At 36.7% G+C, this 18,791-nt stretch overlaps 1 protein-coding gene across 4 annotated transcripts in view; it reads left to right on the top strand.

Moving 5' to 3' along the window:
• CPED1 (cadherin like and PC-esterase domain containing 1) overlaps positions 1-18,791 on the top strand; it is a 145,370-nt gene that overhangs the window by 103,245 nt on the left and 23,334 nt on the right. For all 4 annotated transcript variants that reach the window (XM_085569273.1, XM_021553506.4, XM_085569275.1 and 1 more), the window contains one exon: positions 18,566-18,683. In XM_085569273.1, coding sequence (XP_085425399.1) covers positions 18,566-18,683 — 118 coding nt within the window. The remainder of the gene's footprint in view (positions 1-18,565; positions 18,684-18,791) is intronic.

The following is an 18,791-nucleotide window of genomic DNA, read 5'->3' as shown; positions in this document are numbered from 1 at the left end:
TTTGGTCCAGGTAGGTGAAATTGTGATGTCCTTAGCCAAGGGACACTTTCAGTGATCTCTTCCAGGCACAAATCCAGAAAAGTAGAGTCAATACATCATCTACACCTTCTTTATTAATTCTTTCCATTGGGAATTATGCTGGAAATAACCTCTTTATTCCCTGTTAATTTTGACAGAGTTTGAATGCCTGACTAGCCAAATTAAGATGAAGTGTTGTAGACCAGGCTCTGTCAGAAAGGTTAATCAATAAAAACAGAGGCCTCTGGTAGAAGAAATACTGTTTAAGAAAAAGAAAATGGAGTATTGTAATTGCTTTGTTGTACTTCAATAATTCTGTGTTTCATGGCTGTTTTCACCAAAGAAACAAATGGAAAACTGAGTCATGGATCAAAGGTATACCACACTCTATGGGAATTTAATTTTTCTGTTTAGCAAGAAATTAAACTAATAGTCATAAACTTAAGACAGAAGCACAGAGAATTGTGTAAATCCACCAAAGAAGAAATGTGAAATTGTATTGTCTCCTCAAAATGCATTTTATTGTTCCCTCTGAAAGCAAGATATTGAAAATAGCTTAGTTTCAAAGCTCTGTTTTTCATTATTGCCCACAATTAGCTGCTTCCAAAGCCCATTTAAAGTTCTTGTGTTCTTTGACTGCTTCTCCTACAGACTGTGAAAGAAATTGCTGCCTATTCTGAACCATTAAGTTTTACATTTGATTTGCTATAGGAAAAAATATTAACAGTATCTTCTGCTGCTTACTATTCTTACAGTAGGAAAGATGAAGACATACGTATGGATTGCCTCTGTGCTTTATGGCAGCCTTAAAAGACATTTGTTTGCTAAGTTGCCAGAGAACTGACATGGTACCTGAAGATCTACCCTGTGCATTTCTGACAGCTGCTCCTGTAGCCGACAGTTTACATTGAACTTCTGTGCTAAATATTTTGCTTGGTTCCTGCTCTCTGCAAAAATGAAAATATGACATGGGATGGAAGGGAAAGTCTTCTTTCCCAAGTGACACAAGTGTTTTTTTGGTCTGTACTCTATGCATGGGATTCATCTTACCTGACTTCTGTTTTCAACAGTGTGACCTAGTTCCTTTGAATGTCTACATACTGGGGTGAATTAGCTATTTTAAAGCACAGTTCAGTTGATCTGTTATGAATATCTATTTTATCTGTGTCTGAATGGCTTATCTTTTAAGCTGTAGTGTTTGCATTTCAGCTCCTGATATTTGATAAGATTAAACCTATCTTCTGTAATTTATATCCTGATCAATCTGGATAAAATATGTTTGACTAAAACAAGTCATGCAAGCAAAGTTACATGAGTCTCATGTGCAGAGGAGGTAGGGAATGTGATACAGACTCCTTTAGCAGGATGTTGGTTGCAATCCTTAGCACATGAAATTCATGTAGTTCAAACCTGATGTTGTAACTCTTGGTATCACTTTGTGACTACTGAGCATCTGATGACGGATATTTAGGCTTGAAGACTTTTGGGGTGCTGAACAGTCTGTGTACATGCACTTAAGCAGAGTGAAAGCATTTGATCCTAAAGGAATTGGACCTGTCTTGGATGTTGCTCTTCACCCACTGAAAATTCCTAAAACTCCTATAAATACAGGGTAAGGTCATTATAGAAGTCACATGATTTTTGCATAAAGGTTTGTTTTGGAAAAGGAAGTGAAAGAAGAGAAAATGGGGCAGGGGGTGGAAAAGAAGACTGGTGATGAAGGAAATTGAGCAGAGAAACCACTTTTCCAATAATCATTTTATTTGAAAGTATAATTTCATAACCTTTTTTTACTTTTTCTTTACATTGCTTGAAGTTTTAGCCTTCATTCAGGATTTTATCATCTGCTAGGAATTTAATGTATAATTTAAATAAATGATAGAAAAATAAACCCATTAGTTATAAGAATGAAGGCTCTGCCTCTGTGAAATAAAAATTCAAAGTGTTCATGTCTCACCTTATAGGGTTATGAAGCTTTGCTTCAGTCACATACTTTTATGATTCTTCCCTACCTTTCAGTGTGAAAGTCATTATTAGTTGTCAAAAGCTGTTGAAATATGAAAAAAGCTGACCTGTAAATATTATTTGCTCTTATTATTTTGAAACAGAAAAATATTAACAGAAAATTAACATATAGTATGGAAGTTTTAAAATGCAGTTTTTATTGTTTTGAATTTTCAAGTTGAAAAGCCTGGCAAAAAGGCTCCTTCAGAGGTGTCTATTAAGGCTAAATAATGACTTAGAAAGGAAGTAAGGACCATCTGGAAAAATCTCGTGAGAAGAACAAAGAAATGTGTGGTGTCTAAGTCTTGATTTCTGTCAAGATGGAAAGAGCACATCATATACTTTATTTTGGATATGGTTTTGACCCCCTCACTTGCTGAGCAAATGCTGGACTTTTGCTTGGAAACTTAATTAAGGACCCGGATCATGTTCATTGCTCTCGATAGGAGCATTCGCTTTGCATCGGCTCTTCATGGGAGCATTTCTATTAGGGGGATACTTACAGTAAGTTCCCTCTGTGTCAGATGGGCATTATCCTGGTTCCTCCAGAAGGCTATGAATTTTGGCACCATCCAAATCAACTTCTGAATCTACTACTGTCCGTTCTTTGACTCAAAATTGCTTCAGCTGTTGTGACATAACTTATAGAACCTCGTTAAGCCGGAATCAAAGCATCAACTCACATGCCAAAATATGAATGACACAATGCTCTTGGGTCAATAGCTTATCTCTATCATAAAATGTTATAGTGAAAAAATTAAGACAACTTGGGATTTCATAGTCATCCTAAGTATGTCCAGATTTGCTTTGATTCCTTATGTCCCTAGTGTGTTTGAAGAACCCCTGAACAAAATGGAGGTGTTTATCCCTGTTTAAATCTGAGCATCTGTCTCAGATGCCTAAGCCAGAGCCTTAGTTCTCAGTCCACTCAGTAAAGTGAATGGAGAAAAGTAATCCTTCAGGGAGTGAGCTGGAGAACCTAACAGATGCCATCACAACATTACATAAAACAGCTCTTTAAGTCAACAGCAGCCCTATCCTTGTCCTTCTCAAAGATCAGAGATAAGGATCACTTTTTAAACTGAAATTATAGTTTAGGTGAAAATGGTAAAAAAATAATTCACTGGCCTTGTACTCTGCCTTTCTGTAAATTTTGCAAACTGTCTTGTAGCTTTAGAAAAGACTTATGAGGTTCCTGCATACCATCTGTGAAAAGGGACTCTTGCAATAAAGACAGTACAGAAAGAAGGCTCTGTGCCTGTAAGACCAGTTCCTGTAACCAGCAACTGAAGCAGTTCTTCCTGTGAAGTGCTGAGTATTTTGTTCTCAACCCAGCAAACTACTAATATGAGTGCTCAATCTTAATCATGTTATCCTAAAGCAGGAAAATGTGAATGGGAAACTATGTCCATTTCCCTAATGATGGAAGCAGCAGCTGATATAAATGAATACATATTTTGAGCTTTGAATTGCTAAAAATATCTTGTCTTTCTAAACCAGAACTGATAACCAGTTAATTGTGAACTCCAAGTAAGTGCTGAATTACAGCTCCTTTTTCACTTGAAGCTGCATAATATCTGAGTGGGTTCTAAAATAGTAGTTACAGCAAATAGAGGACTTGACAATCTTTCAATCTTTCAATCATTCCAATAAAACTTCATTGCAACAAGTATAGTGCAGCTGATAGAATTAGGAGCTCTTTTTTTGCTTCATAGAAAAAATATTTTTGTTGGTTTGTGTTTGGGTGTTTTTAAATACATGAAACCTAAAGTGGAGCAGAATTCCTAGGCCAGATGAACTACTACTTTAGAGTTTGTAATTTCTTATCCCATTGGAGACTTTGTTTATTTAAACCACTAACCAAACTCACATCAATCAGTACATAAAGGATTTGAATTTGCATCTCCTACATCTCAGCATTTCTCATGAGAATTACAGAATCGTCAGATTGTAGGATTTGGAAGAGAACTCTAAGTCACGTTCAGCCATCAACCTAGCATCACCACTGTTCACCAATAAACCATGCCCTCCAGGCCATATGCACACAGTTCTTTGAACACTTACAGGGATGGTGATCCCATCACTTTCCTGGGCAGCCTACTCCAATGCTTGACAACCCCTTCTGTGAAGAAATTTGTCCTATTGCCTGATTTAAACCTCACCTAGTGCAAATTGAGGCCATTTCCATTAGGCTCTTAAACATTACAGAGATGTTCCAATTGTATCCTACTGGACTTAATCTGGCATATCAAATTCCAGGACATTTATCATCCTTCCCTGACTAAACTAGAGGAATTCCTACTTCTAACTTGAAAAACAGTGCCATCAGGTTTCCTATGAGTGTGAGAATGAAAAGCTGCACCGCTGGAAGCCCTTAAGGCACTTTTGGCCTGCAGAGTTGCCTTAGGAAGGATGGCTGAGGGAGATGGTCTGTTTTAACCCAGAATGCACAAGGTTTCCATGAGAGTTTGTAGTAGCTTTCCTGTGCAAAAGGAGGTTGACAAGAGACAGCCAGGCTCTTTATGGAAGAGGTTCACAGCACAATGAAAGGTGATGGTCATGAATTGAAACATGGAGTTTCTGGCTGAGAGTATGTTTCTTTATTTGTGATTCAGGCTGGACAGTGGGGTTGGACAGGCTCCATTCTTGGAGGTCTTCAAGAGCAGAATAGCAAAGCAATCTGGACAACCTGGTCTTATTTAATAGCTGAGCCTGGATGGAACAGGAGTTTAGATTAGAGGCCTCCTGAGGTTCTTTCCAAGTGAAATGATTTTGTGACTTAGTGATTCTGTGAACTGCATGAAAGAAGACACACGCTTTTGAGGGGTGTAAAACAAACTCAGTGTGGTCTTTGATTGTCACAAATTGTTATGATATGAAAGATTCCAAGCTATATGTGTTTACTTATATTAATGACTAGAAGTGCCTTTTTGTTTTGAAATTCTATGATTTGACATTTGAAGTACATAATATAACTTATAAAATATGAAGAGTGTTACAACTGTAACATATAAAATACAGATGAACATACCACAGTGTCTCAGGATATGCTGCAGTCAAGACAGCCATAATACACAAAGTATCACCATACAATATCAGAAGGCTTTAAGCATCCACCCATATAGAATAACACCACACCACATCTGAAGACCTCAGGTATCTGCTCATACAGAGTAACATCCCATCACTTCAGAAAGCTGCAACCATCTGCCCTTTTTGTTCTTTAGCCCCAACATTTATAGCCCTCATTGTTCATGCAGCACCCCTGTGTGCCCTCTGTTCCCTTTGGTGGTTGCTCAGTGCACCTGGGCACTCCATGGCTCATTGCTGTCAGTGCTGCTCACCTGCTTCTCACAGCTGTGACCACTGGGGATGAGGCTGGGCCACAGCCCTGCTCCCAGTTGCCACAAACTATGTACCTACACCACAGCCTCAAGGTAACCCATTTCTTGCTTTATATACCAGAAGTACCTGTGGAAGTATCATAGTATTTCAGAGTGCTACACTGTGCAAACAGATCTCTACTATTAGTTGACAGATGTGGAGCAAAAATATGTGGTTAGATAACCCCTTAAACACTGCATGTGTTTGTTTTGCAAGCAGCAAGTTATTCCAGATAAAATCATGATAAACCATGATCAGGCTTGCTTCTACTTTGTCATTTTTCTGACTGTGTATCATGATTTGACATGGTATTTTTTTTATACCATTATATCTGTATGAGGAAAGCGTCAGATTAATGAGCTTGTACCTCAGAAAAGAAGGACAAACAGACCTGAAGAACTCCTCTGTTGGAAAAAAAACATATGAGTTCTATCTAGTAGGGTGCAAACATCAATATTCAGGGAACTTACACTTTACTTTAGCTTCTGGTATTTGTGACATTCAATATAAAGCAAGGTGAAACAATAGAAATTACTTTTGTAACTTGCTGTATTTGCTGTGGAGAGGTACTTGTTAGTTTTGTGGACCTTAGAAATAATTGCACTCAACAGCTGACACTGAGGTCAATCAGAAGACAGGGAAAAAATGTCTTGGGAAATGCCCAACTTCTTGTAAAAACTAGTTATGAGCAGCACACTGCCGGTGGACCATTAGCACTCAAATAATTATAGCACAGCTTTTGTTTGGCTTTAACTCACTAGCTGACTTCACTGCTTCAATTACTGAAGGGTAAGAAAGGCAGAATAGGATTGAGAGAACTTTTTTTGCTTTACATGAAACGCCTTACAGCACATTCAAGTCTCATTTATTCATAGAACCATTAAGGTAGGAAAAGATCTCCAAGATCATAAATTCCAACCTTCATTTTCATGAACCTTCACTTTTGCATTCTGATACAGTGAAGAGGTTTATATTGTTTTACCAGGAGGAAATGGGATCATCCCTAAGCCATTGAACTTGGCAGTGGGAAGGCCACTTGCAGCTTCTGCATGTCTGGGATTTCATAGCTGCCTTGAGGTCATTTGTTGGACCTGTGTTGGACCTTTCCATTCCCCACTATGCTAGATGATGGAGTTCATCAGCCTAAAAAGAGTTTATTTAATCCCCACAATCACTATGTGGTGTTCTATTAAAATCAGTCTTTGTATGGACATTTTGTAGTGCAAAATGGTAAGCTAGATTTTATCTACTACATGTTTTCTTTGAAGTTAACTCTTTAGTATGAAAATAGTAATGCAGTGCTTTCAGACTAGCAGCCAATCTTGAGCTGTTTCCTCCTATGTTATTATTTCAACACTGTAGGGTAGTAGGTTTACTATTGTAAAATAGAGGAATTTCAGAATATTTCAAAATACTTTTTATTAGTTGAAAACAATTATTTAAGCAATTATATACAACTACCATAACACAGCATATCTAGACAGTCATGTGTTCTAAGAAAACAATTTATTGTTTCTATAAAACCCATATCATTCTCTTTCACCTTTCACCTTTCCCTTTTCTGACCTTCCCTCAAGATTTCTTACCATCTTTCTTATGCTGGTAGTATGAAAAAATAATTGGAAAAAGACAAGAAGTTCTCAAACATCAATACTTTTCTATAAGTATCCTCCTCTGATTCAGTCATGCAGAAGTGCCATTTTTATGATAGAAAGGGTTATTAACAGATTGTGTGGGAGGATCAGCACAGCAAAATTATTCCACATCTGTGTAATCCTATTAAGAAAAAAAAGACTGTAAAGTTTGTACAATAGCTACTGTTGTCAGATGATGAAAAGGCTGTAAAAAGAATGTGGAAGGAAGGAATTAAAATGAAGTAAAAGCAAGATGGCAAAATCCTTGCACTAATACTTAATTTAACTTTTCTTTAATTAATATAATGTATCTAATATAGATTACAGTTTACAGTATATAATGGAACCTAATGTATGCTATATACACTTTATACACTGTAATCTGATATTTATTGGAATAGTTCCTTTCCATTATCTCAGTACTTTTGTTGGTAGTAAATCCTCTAAGTCTGATTCAAACTGGAGATATTTTTGTTTTCTGCAACAGCCTCGTCTGCTGCAGGGCCAGAGTCTCAATGTTCACAGTAAGTTCTTGCAGCTCCTTGTCACATGGAAGAGAGCTGGCATTGGAGAGAATTTGGTCTGTGTGATTGGTTCAAAATTTTTAGGACTGTTTTGTAGAGCCTTTTTTACTACTGGAAAGACACTGCATAAAATTATTGTTCAAGATAGCCATTATCTTGCTGAGGAAAGTAGGAAGATGAAAAATAGATGATTAAAATATAAGAGTATAGGCAGGTCCAGGGCAATGCATCAGCTGGACTGTTCATCTAAGGCAAAAATATTGAAACTATAATATTCATTACATGATTTTAGAGCTGCTCAGGAAGCATTTCTTGTAATTAAATAATCCTTTCAATCAGAAAAACAATGTGAGTCGTAATGTGTGAGGTTTTGCTACAGGATGTGAATGTATCCATGCCAACTCTGCTGAAGGAAAAACTTGTTCCACATCTCCAGAAAGCAGAATTTACAATAATTAATTTTATTAGTAGACACAAGAAATAAACACTAAACACCTTACAGGCTGACCCAAAATACTTAGGAAAGGTGGAGGAGTCCACAGATCTACAGAGAGTTATTTCTTTGAAGTGATGAATCTCGGTGAGTGAGTTTCACCTGGGCTGGGAACATTGCCCACATCCAAGTGTAACCTCTATCCTTTTGAGAAAAACAGTAGTTAACATGTTTCTAACACCTCAGTGGAAACTATCTGAGTCACTTTGATTCAATTATATTTGTTGTGCTATGCTGACAGTATTATCTGTGTCGTCTTGGCTCCCCAGACCTGAAGTAAATCACAGAAATCTTCCAGATGTGTCCCTATAAGGGAAAGTGAATTTCTGTATGAAAGTATTTGTATAGATCAGGGGAAATTCTGTGTCCAATAAGATGTAATTAACTGCCTTAATATCTTGTTGACAGAGCCTACATTTTGATTAGTAAGGGTTTTTTTTTTAATTTCTGTTTCCACTATGTCCCATCTCTGTGCTAATGTGATCTCAATTTTTAACAAAGCAAAACTTAGACTCAGCATCATTTACCATTCCTTGTGTAATAAAATAAATCATTTGGTTTTCAGAAGTAGTTGTTTTTTTTGAGGGAGGTCTTGTTCAACTACTGGCTGCTTGATTAACTGAATGAAAAGTATTTGTAGCAAAATACTGCAAAAAGGCTGTTGGAGAAAACATGGCAAATTCTAACTTCAGCCTGCTTATTTGGCACTTACTTGGCATGCAATCTGTTTCTGTCCATGTGTGAGAGCTACCTGCATGCAGTCTATTGTTCAGTAAGCCATCAAGCTGTAATCTTGCATTTTCAGTCTGCTGTCCATCAGAAGGTAAACCTTTAATTAGTATCTTTAAAAGAGATCAGGGTTAGTAAAAATCCATTATATTCACTTCTGTGATTATAGCAGCCAGTGTGTTGCAAATTCATTAGAGTCAATTTCAAACTCATTATAGTTTAGAAAATAAATCTCTACATGGCTAGTTTTTTAGGTCTTCTAGAAAAACAAACTTACCCATCTTACTTCTGTGTCCCAGCTGTGTATATTAAATTAATATCTGGGAATATGTGAAATTTAGTGCTGGTCACAGCTATTAGACATCAATGAAAATATTCAAACTCAAAGGCCCTTTTGAATGAAATACATAATGACTTTCAAAGTCAAATCAGTCCTTCATTGTGTTATTTTTTTTTTATGGTAAACCACAGTGTGGTATAAGAGAAGCATAAATGATAACCAGATTCTTTCTGTAAATATATTTATCTTTTCTGTTTTGATACAGTCTCTGAGTGTTTTAAAGAAACTTTAGTCTCAAATTATGTTGACTTAATTCCTTTAAATTACTTTTATTTTTACCAAAGCTTTTAACTGAAGACGAAGAAAGGAGAAAACCCCCACCATTACTTCTTAATCTTCCCATCATCTGACTCTTTTTCAAACATGAAGTCATAGTCATATTTTCTGCACTGCCATGGGCTTATACAGCATGTTCTGAATATAAGTAGCTGCAGCTGGAGTTATGGATAGTGTTGGATGAATATCTATCCATGCACTGCCTATGTGTCCCAGAAATTTGCACAGATACTTTCTCTAGTGTCATTTACATATTCTTAGTTTTAGCCCTCATATTTGTTGTATAGGCAACATTGCCTAAACTTTACCATTTAGATTTTTCATTATGTATTTGCTGGTTACAGTTAGGAAGATTTGTGTAAATGCTCTCTGTCTAAAAATATACTTTCTCAAGGTCTCTTGACTAACTTAAGCAAACAGTCTAATGTTATAATAAGAGAAGGGTCTGATCTTTGGCCAGAAAAGCCTCAGAGATTGATTCTTTATCAGAGATGGGTTCTTTATTGAAGGTCACTTTAAATACAGAGCCAAATAAAGAAGGGTAAGGCAGCTGCTTGCAAGATTGCCAGGCACTATGATTTGGCTCCCACTGAGCTGCTGGGAAAACTCAAGATGTAGGGATCACCCCTGCCCAGAGTGAGGTCATTGCAATGAGCACATTCCTATTTCAGGTGCCTCTTTTCTTCTTGGCACCTTTCAGATGAGAAGCAGTAGTGGATGAGATGGCCTTCCACAGTAAAAATGTCCACAAGCTCAAGTGTGACCCAACGGGGGCCTTGTGTTCCTCTGACTGTCTTTATATAGTTGGGTGATATTTTTCAGTTCATGCTTGAGCAGACATACCATTTGGAACGTTCTCACTGGTGAGCAAGAGTAGGTCCTTTCACCAGCAATATTGTTGCCTGAAGTGGAGGGTGTTTGGCTCTTGGGAATTGACTCAAATGAATCAAGTGTTCAACATGATTGCTCTGAGCATCTGACCCTGTGTGTTCCCTGGGGCATCATTGGAGACAGGCAGCATCCAAAGCCCATGGCTTCTCTGCAAACACGTGTCAGTGCAGACTGTAGATGTGTAAAGGGAAATTCCTCCTGTTGCCCACACATACAAGCATAGTTTCCTTTAAAGTGAAGCTTCCATGCTTATGTAGGCTCTGTCTTTACATGAAAGGCAGGAACTCACAGGTTTTTTTGGCATTGTGTGGGAAGACAGTTTTAGAAGTCTTCTACCTGGTGTTTCTGAGCCTGTATAAATGGTTTTCTCAATATTCCCTAGACCACGTGTGGCTGTGATGTGTATTCCAATATATACCATACCAAGGACAACTGAATTTCCATATAAAGCAGTGTGTGAAGCAATTCCTTAAACAAAAAACATTTTTATTTGCCCATTGCATACATTACATTACACTTTGAAATCTTGTTTTCAGTCTATCCATGGCTCACTAATAACCTTTTCAGCCCTTTGGGCCCCTTTAAGCTCAGTTTAGAAAAATTAAGAGTAAGAGAAGATATACTGATGTTCCTGTTTTGTTTTGTTTTGTCACATAAAGGAAGCAAAGGAAACAGAATCAGTGCTCCTGTTGAGCTGATTTTGCAGAATTCCATTCTTTTGCATCCTGTCTGGCAGTCACCAGACTTGCTAGTCATGATTAATATTTTGCTGAAAAAAATCAATATTACATTCCTTTTCTGATGTTCAGGTAATGTCAAGGAGAATCCAGGACAATCAGTTGGATACAGAGAGAGATTTAGGGATCCTGAGGTCTAGGGAAACAGTACATGTCCAAGCAGCGTAACCAGGCTCTTTATGTACTGTGAGTGTTGGTGAAATAAAGCTTGCACAGAAAGGTTTAATGTTTTTTCTAGTAGAACATTGGCTATTAATAGGGGGAAGAAAACACATGTACACACACACACACACACACACACACACAAAAAATGTTTGGGTACAATCCTTTGTTAAACCTGAAATAGAAGAGTTCCGTTTGTAAATCTTGAGAAGATTCTCTACATGCCACCACAGTGATTAGGGAGTCAGATATATTCCCCCACAGATCGTGATATGGAAAGGAAAGTATCTTAGATTTATGTTTCTATTGGAATTATACATCCAGTCTTAGGTTACAACAGAACCTGTCCTCCACTTTGAATTGCCACATGATATCTCAGTGATCTAAGTGCCTACTTCAGTCAGTCCTTTCTCACACAGCAGTTATCAGGGACTTAAGGGTGCTCCCTCCCTCCAGTTTCAGCCTATGTTTCTTATACACACCTAGTCACACCCACACAGTGGGTTCAAGGCTCTTTACAAGTCAGCATTTAATTGTGTGTACAAAGCAAATGCAACCAGCTTCCTTGTGAGAGTCTGAGACAGAACTGACCAGAATATCCTGTAGCCCCCTGACTGGAGGGAAAACACTGGGAGCTTGAACTGAAATCTCTGCTGCCAGTCAGTTCAAAGGGAAACTTTAGACTATGCTTTTTACATCACAGGTAAAATGTTCTACTAGAGAAATACCAATTCATTCTTTATGCACTGCACACTCCCAGTAACATGTCCTGAGAACATCTATTAGATCAAGCATTGTTGGCAAAGGGATTTTTAAACTCTATTAGTGCTGAAGGGGCTGACTTGCATATCTCTGTGAGTTGTGGGCAGCTTTGCCTATGCTCAAGACAACAAAATTAGTCACTTAGGAGGATGGTGGTAACTGAATGAGGGTTTTGAGATGATACATTGCAAGGGTGAATAGTCTTGGATGGAGCTCCAAGATAGAGAAAAAAGAGACAGAGTTGTGAATTGGATGCAAACATCCTAAATCTCTCCTTTGAATCCTAACCTTAGTGTGCTCCAGGCCCTAAATAAAAATAAAGTTAATAAATGTACTTCACCATCTAAAGGATTTGGTGCTGGAAATGAGAAGTACCTTTGTTACAGTATGCCCTGAAACACTGAGCTCACATCTGAAAAGCTTGCTTACTGTGAAAGCAGCTTCAACAGTAGTGTTGGCAGAGGTATAGCTCACTGAACCAAGTCCTAAGCTAACATGTCTTTTCAATGCATTGCATTCATTGTCAGAGTATTTAAACTTAAGAAATCATGAAGGAAGAGTAATGCTTTTCAACTCATTCTTTCTCTCATCCCTTTTCATACTTTCTGATTGTATTGATAATTTTTCAATCTGAGAAGCTCTGCTGTGTTTGTCATGGCTGTGACATAAAGGTCTTAGCCTAAAATCAAAGGGACAAGTCTAGAGCTCAAGTGCTTGCACTTTGGAGGCTTAGAGTATAGGTTCTTCTGCAGTGTGAGCTGTGAATGCCAAATACCCTGAGCATGGGAGGGTAGAGATGAATGCTTCTTATAAAAAGCCACAAGGCTGTAGGATTTCCCAGGTAGTATCGAACATTTTTACCTAATTACCAGGGAAAAAGCCAGGGTCGCCTCAGCACTTTATTGAGAGAACTATAAATACATAATAATTCCTTTGACTATCACTTTAAACATTTACTTTTTGCATTGTCAAAGCACATGGTTTTCTCAAGATATTTCCCATTTTCAGATAGTGGACTTAGCAAAATTCAAATCAGTTCACATTCAGAGCTTGCACTTAAAAAGATAGATGCAGAGAAGAGGACAAAACCAGAATCGAAAACTGATGCAGCTCTTAGTTTCCAGATAAACATTATTGTATCCCTTTTTAAACTAAAAAACCAGAACATAAACAGCAAAATCCCTCTCTTTATCTATTATTCCTTGTTCCTGTTTCATCTTCCTTTTTAGGGAGGAGGAAATACTAAATTATTTTCATTCCTCTTCTTTCTTGCTTTTTGTACTTTGTTTATAAAGCATACAAGCTGGAAATCATCACTGTTCTTGCTTGGGAAAAATATCATTAGCTTCATAGGAAAAACATATTCGCTAAGAAAGCAGTTGAAAAATCCATGCAGATGTTAACTAGAGATACTGAAAAAAACAGTAGCCAAACAACCCCTCTGTTATTATAATAAGGTACATTTTGAAACACTTTCTGAAATTAAAGTTTCTAGTATTCTGTTCTTAATGGAGTTGGAGTTTTACATTCAGTTGTCTTAGTTCAACTAATTCTGCTGGATCTCTGAGTTGTTCAGAATGATAATTCACAAGACTTTGATAGATTAAGAGTCATGCTTTTTAGGTCTTAAGTGAATAATTTTGTTCTATGGTTCACAAGCACTTTGTTTGGGAGCAGGAAGGCAGACAGGGTCTAACTGATGTGCATATAAAATGGAAGTGAATCAAAATCTTTCCTAGATTAAAAGGATTCTTTTATATTCTCCATGCACATAAAAGATACTGAACTAGTGTTATGAAACTTGTAATGTTTTCTTTAAACAGTTTTATAGCTTTCTCTGAGGTTAGCATTCTTAGTGCAGAGGAAGACACTGCATTTGCTGTAGTGGCAGGATGAAATTTATTTGTCCATATAAACAGTAAGTGTTTTAAGTCTTTGTGGAAAGGCATCTCTTGGGATTTTCAAAATTTCTTTAGCCGTTAGTAAAGGTACTCTGTAGTTATGACAATCATCACTGGTTAAAGCATGTGACATTATTATCAAAGAAATTTTATATGCAGAAATTTGGGACTGAGAAAAATCATGCAATTTAGGGTATGTTTCTATTCTTAAGAAACAATAATATCAGTTATTGTAACAACACGTATAGCACAATTAAGAATTTAAAAACAATTTAGACTGATGGCTGTACTTTATCCACATATCAAACTGTTCTCTGATGCCCTGACATGACCAGTATCTGAGCTTTTTGTATCATTCCCGATCTCCTACTGATATCTGTGTGCTGCATTTTTCCACTCAGGTGTGCCCAGACTCCTTTTCTAAAGTGTTTTTATGGCCCCTACCAGATATGTGTGGAAATTAGCATCTCACAGTCTTTTAATGTGTTATTTGTTGTTTGTTATTAATTGTTTGTTATTTGTCTTTGGGGTCACTGGGGAACTATTATCCCATATTTGCAGATAGAACTTATTAGGTTCCTTTAAAAAATACTGTGGTGATATAAAATACAGTTTCTTTGCTTTAAAACATAGCTGTAGCACAAGGACACATTACTCCATCTGTTCATTCCATTAATACTATATTCTCTGTTTAATGGCTTTGTTTGTCATTTGATCTAGACAATGTCTTTATGTATGTCATAGACAGTGCTTGATGGCTAATTATAGTCATTGTTTCCCATCCAACAGCAGTAGAAAACTGAAATTTCTTGGGAGAATGCCTCTCTCCTTATGACAGGTCTCTAGAGTTATTGTGCACATACACAAGTTTCAGTTCAATCTAGTCAATTTGGATGTTGAACTGAACTGGCCTGAACCTCTGGATCTTTAGAGGTTCATCTATCACTGAATAATGCAGCTGGACAGAGGGAGACAGTTGAATAACGAACAATATGCCAACTGTTCCTTCATTTATTCCTGCCATATTAAGAAAGTTGATAGAGTGTAGCTAATCTATTTGCTCACAATTTATTCCTTAGCAATAAGATATCATTTCTCTATTTCATGAGCTCACTCTTTGACTAATTTTATTAGAAGTCCTTCCATAGCATCATTTTTAATCACTTTTCATTCAGTTTTAGTTATGGGAAAATAGTAGAAAAGGATGGACTAAAGAGACATGAAAGTATTTCTTGAGAAACTCAGGTCAGCTTAAATAGAAATAGATCCAATAAACTTAAGTTAGTGAGCCTACAAAGACCAACAGAAAAGTGATCTCAATTAGCACTTTCACATGAAGCTTTATTCTGCAATGTCTAAAGTGCAGTCAAAAGGAGCGAGACAGCCCTGGCAACACCATGAGAGGAGGCAGGGCTGCAGTGCCTGGAGGAGGTGGCTGGAGCACCTGCCAGGTTGATTGGCAATGCTGGCCAAGAGACCTCAGGGAAAGAGCTGGTGGAGGGGTCTTACACCTTCTTTACCAAGGACACTCAGTGGGGTTTATCTCATCCACTAGTTCTCAGCCATGCATAGGTTCTGGATGTTAAAAAGATGCAGAATTTTGGCTACATATTGGTTGTATGCAACACTAAAAAATTCCTTATATTTCTCTTGTTATTTAGTTTAAAACATTCAGATACATTGATCCTTTATTAGACTGGTAGGGGTAGTCTTCAGTGATTTGGGCTAGGTACAATTTCAGAAATGAGTACTGAAGCAGAAATTGCCTGTTTTTCAGCATTGAGCCCACCACTCCCAGGGGTTTTCATATAAATGCAAGGACTTTTACTGAGTAGCTAACTGTAGAGCCTGTATGCAGGCATCCTGGGAGGGAGTTTTCAAAGCACTCAATTCATTAATATAAGTCTACTTCCACCAAAAATTATATTTTTAGCCACAGCTGTGAATGAACAGTTGGATTATTCCATAAAAACACTGAAAAGCCTTCCTTTCTATTTAAAAATGCCTTCTTAAGCTGATAGGTAGCAGCAGGTGTAGATGTTAAAAGTAACTTTATTTTTGTTATGGTGCTCAGTCACTGCTAGAGCACCAACTGTTAAAATGAACACAGATGGGCATTTTTTCCCTAATGGTATGACTTCTCCCAGGAAAGTCATACCATTAGGGAAAGGCTTCTTACCTTCTTTTCTTTTACTGCAGTTTTCAGAGTAATCATTTTTCATTAAGGTGGAGGTGGTGAAAAAGGCACCACAGCAATTAAAAATCCATTAATAGTTAAATTAGATTTTTTTAATCTGAACCATTACTGCATCTACAATGGTCTTCACTGTATGACATTCATCCCATGACATCAGCTGCAAGCTTTATGTTTTGTTCATCTTTCTGCCTCTACCTGTGAAATTTTAAAACTGGTTATGATTTTTTTTTTCTTTTTTACTATTTTTATATGCCTGAGTAAAACCATGTACATGTATGTATATGCAGAGGTACATAACTGAAAGGAAATATAGTTATTGGTTATTCAAAGGTGAACTAAACAAACAAAATTCTTCTTAAATTAGGCACCCAGACTATAAATAGATTAAATACCATGAACTAAGAGCCCCAAATATTTTGAAGGTAATAATTGAGAAAATGCAGTGAAGTAACAGGCTTGAAAATCAGTTTTATCTCTTTAAAACTAAAACATTATGAAGAATCAGGTTCACTACAGTGTGATTTGAAAGAGACAAGGAAATTGTCATTTCGCATAGTAGATGGACTCCAGAAATGTTCACTCTCTAAGTATCTACTGATGTTGATTAAAAGCCATGTAGATGTACACAAGAAAGCTTTATTCCTCTTTTATTTGCTAGTGTCCAGACAATCTTCCATAAAGATAAAAGAAAGTTTACTACGAAAAGCCACACCAATTTTATAGTCGGTCCTTAAAGTGCACTAAAGTACGTAATGCAAGAGAATTTTTCTTTTGATTCTAATCCAGAAATTACAAAAGCCTTTTTATGTCTCCTTTCTAAAAATGAAGGTTTGCAGGAAGAACAGACACAGAGCATCAACTATCATTTAAGTTTACATGTCTGGCTCTCATCTTTGCCATGAGTATCTTTCGTAAACATACTTTGGATCACAAGATGTTTCATCTTTGGGCAAGGAAAGAAGGATGTCATGTCAGCACAGCACCTAAAGAAAACAATAAAAAATCTTCATGCATTTAGAAAAACCCTCAGTGTGTCATACATTTATGGAGCTGCAGTAAATCTGTAGCTGCCACAGATTCATTTTGCATATTATATTTAATATGTCAATGATGGTAAAGGATTGGTCTCCTACAAAGGTAAAAATGAAACAAATATGTCTTGTTCAGGAATTCACAATCTCTCATGACATGACAGTTTAGATGTGAATTGCAAATTAAATGCAAGCAGTGTCCTTTATTTTGAAAACAAAACAAAGTCAAAGGGAATCAGTCACATAGTTCCCTGCATGTTGGTTGTAGTTAGCAAAAAGAAACAGCCACAAAAAATTGTTGTTAATGGTATTCCCAAATAAATGTGATTAAAATAAAATTTTGTTTGCTTAAACTCATACCCTGGGCAGAATGAACAAGAAAATCCCTTTTATTTTATGGCATTATGTTGAGGGCAATGGCAACACATTCAGGAATTTGTGGCTCTCTTGTAAAGTCCTGTGTAAATTGTTTTACTGCAAGGTAGGAACTTTCTGATGTTAATGTTAGTTGAAGTTATACTGTCAAATAGCTGTACAGTGTGTCCAGACCCAGGGACTGTAAAACACAGTTTAATACTAGAAGATACTGTGCCATTCATTGTGTCATAACAGCTTTCCCTAGTTTGAGAGATTAAGTATAGAACAGGACAACTCACATGTAACACTGTTTTGGTGCTTATTTATGCACAAATATTACCATAAACCTCTGAAGTCACTGAAAAGATTTTTTTTAATTTTTTTTTCACCATCATAGACTTTTATGAGATCAGAATAATTTTGAGACAACTATTTCATCTTGCCTCTTGATTGCATAATCAAGAACTGCCGATATTTACAAAATTCCAAGATGTGTTCATATTGCTATGTGTTCATATTGCTATGTGCAGTGGCGTATATTTTACTAACTGTCAGTACCTTGATTCTATTAGGACTTAATTGTCCTTTGCTCATTGATGCAATTTAGGCACAGCATCCTAGATGTTGCATAATTTCATGGCAACAGCAAATGATACTATGTAACAGTTGTGAAATTAATTTTAGAACTATTTTAGAAAATAGATTTTTTTTCCTTTAAGCACCTGTATCTCCTGAAGCTATTTTAGGGCATTTTATCACAGAAATGAATCCCATATGACTACAAATAGGCATACAAAATTCCTAAGGGCAAATAGGTAGAGATTATATAATGTATAGCGACAACGTGATGTTACATGAAAGGTATGTATGTTTGACTTAATAAATTTTATTATATCTTTAGTAAATGTAGGATCGTGTATGTTTGCTGTGGATTGGGATAATTTATTGCAAAACCTTGTCTGAATGGTAAAAGGATTTGAAATTTCATATTAAACTATATATTGAAGAGCTAAGGATGAACTAATTGCAGAACTACCCCAAATAACTTTTTTACTCTTGAAGAGGATTTCAAGGTGATGTGGATGGGCACAGTGCTGTCATTTTCACAGATTCTATTTATTTCAGGACTGTGGTTCCAAAATTCTCCCAGAGGAGTCCTGTGGCTTGCAGCCTCTCTCTCATGAATACCTCTCAGCAATTTCACAGACAGTGTTTAAGACCTGTGAAGCTGGAGACACAAAAGGTTTGTACCTTTTTTTCCTGAAAATTAACCTCATCAAATAAAAACTAGAAAAAATGTTAACTCTTTGCTATGGATATGCACTAACCTATGCACAATGAATTGAACTAA

This window comes from Lonchura striata, chromosome 1A (assembly GCF_050655825.1).
Source record: "Lonchura striata isolate lonStrDom1 chromosome 1A, ASM5065582v1, whole genome shotgun sequence".
NCBI lineage: Eukaryota > Metazoa > Chordata > Aves > Passeriformes > Estrildidae > Lonchura > Lonchura striata.
This window is presented reverse-complemented; position numbering and strand designations above follow the sequence as displayed.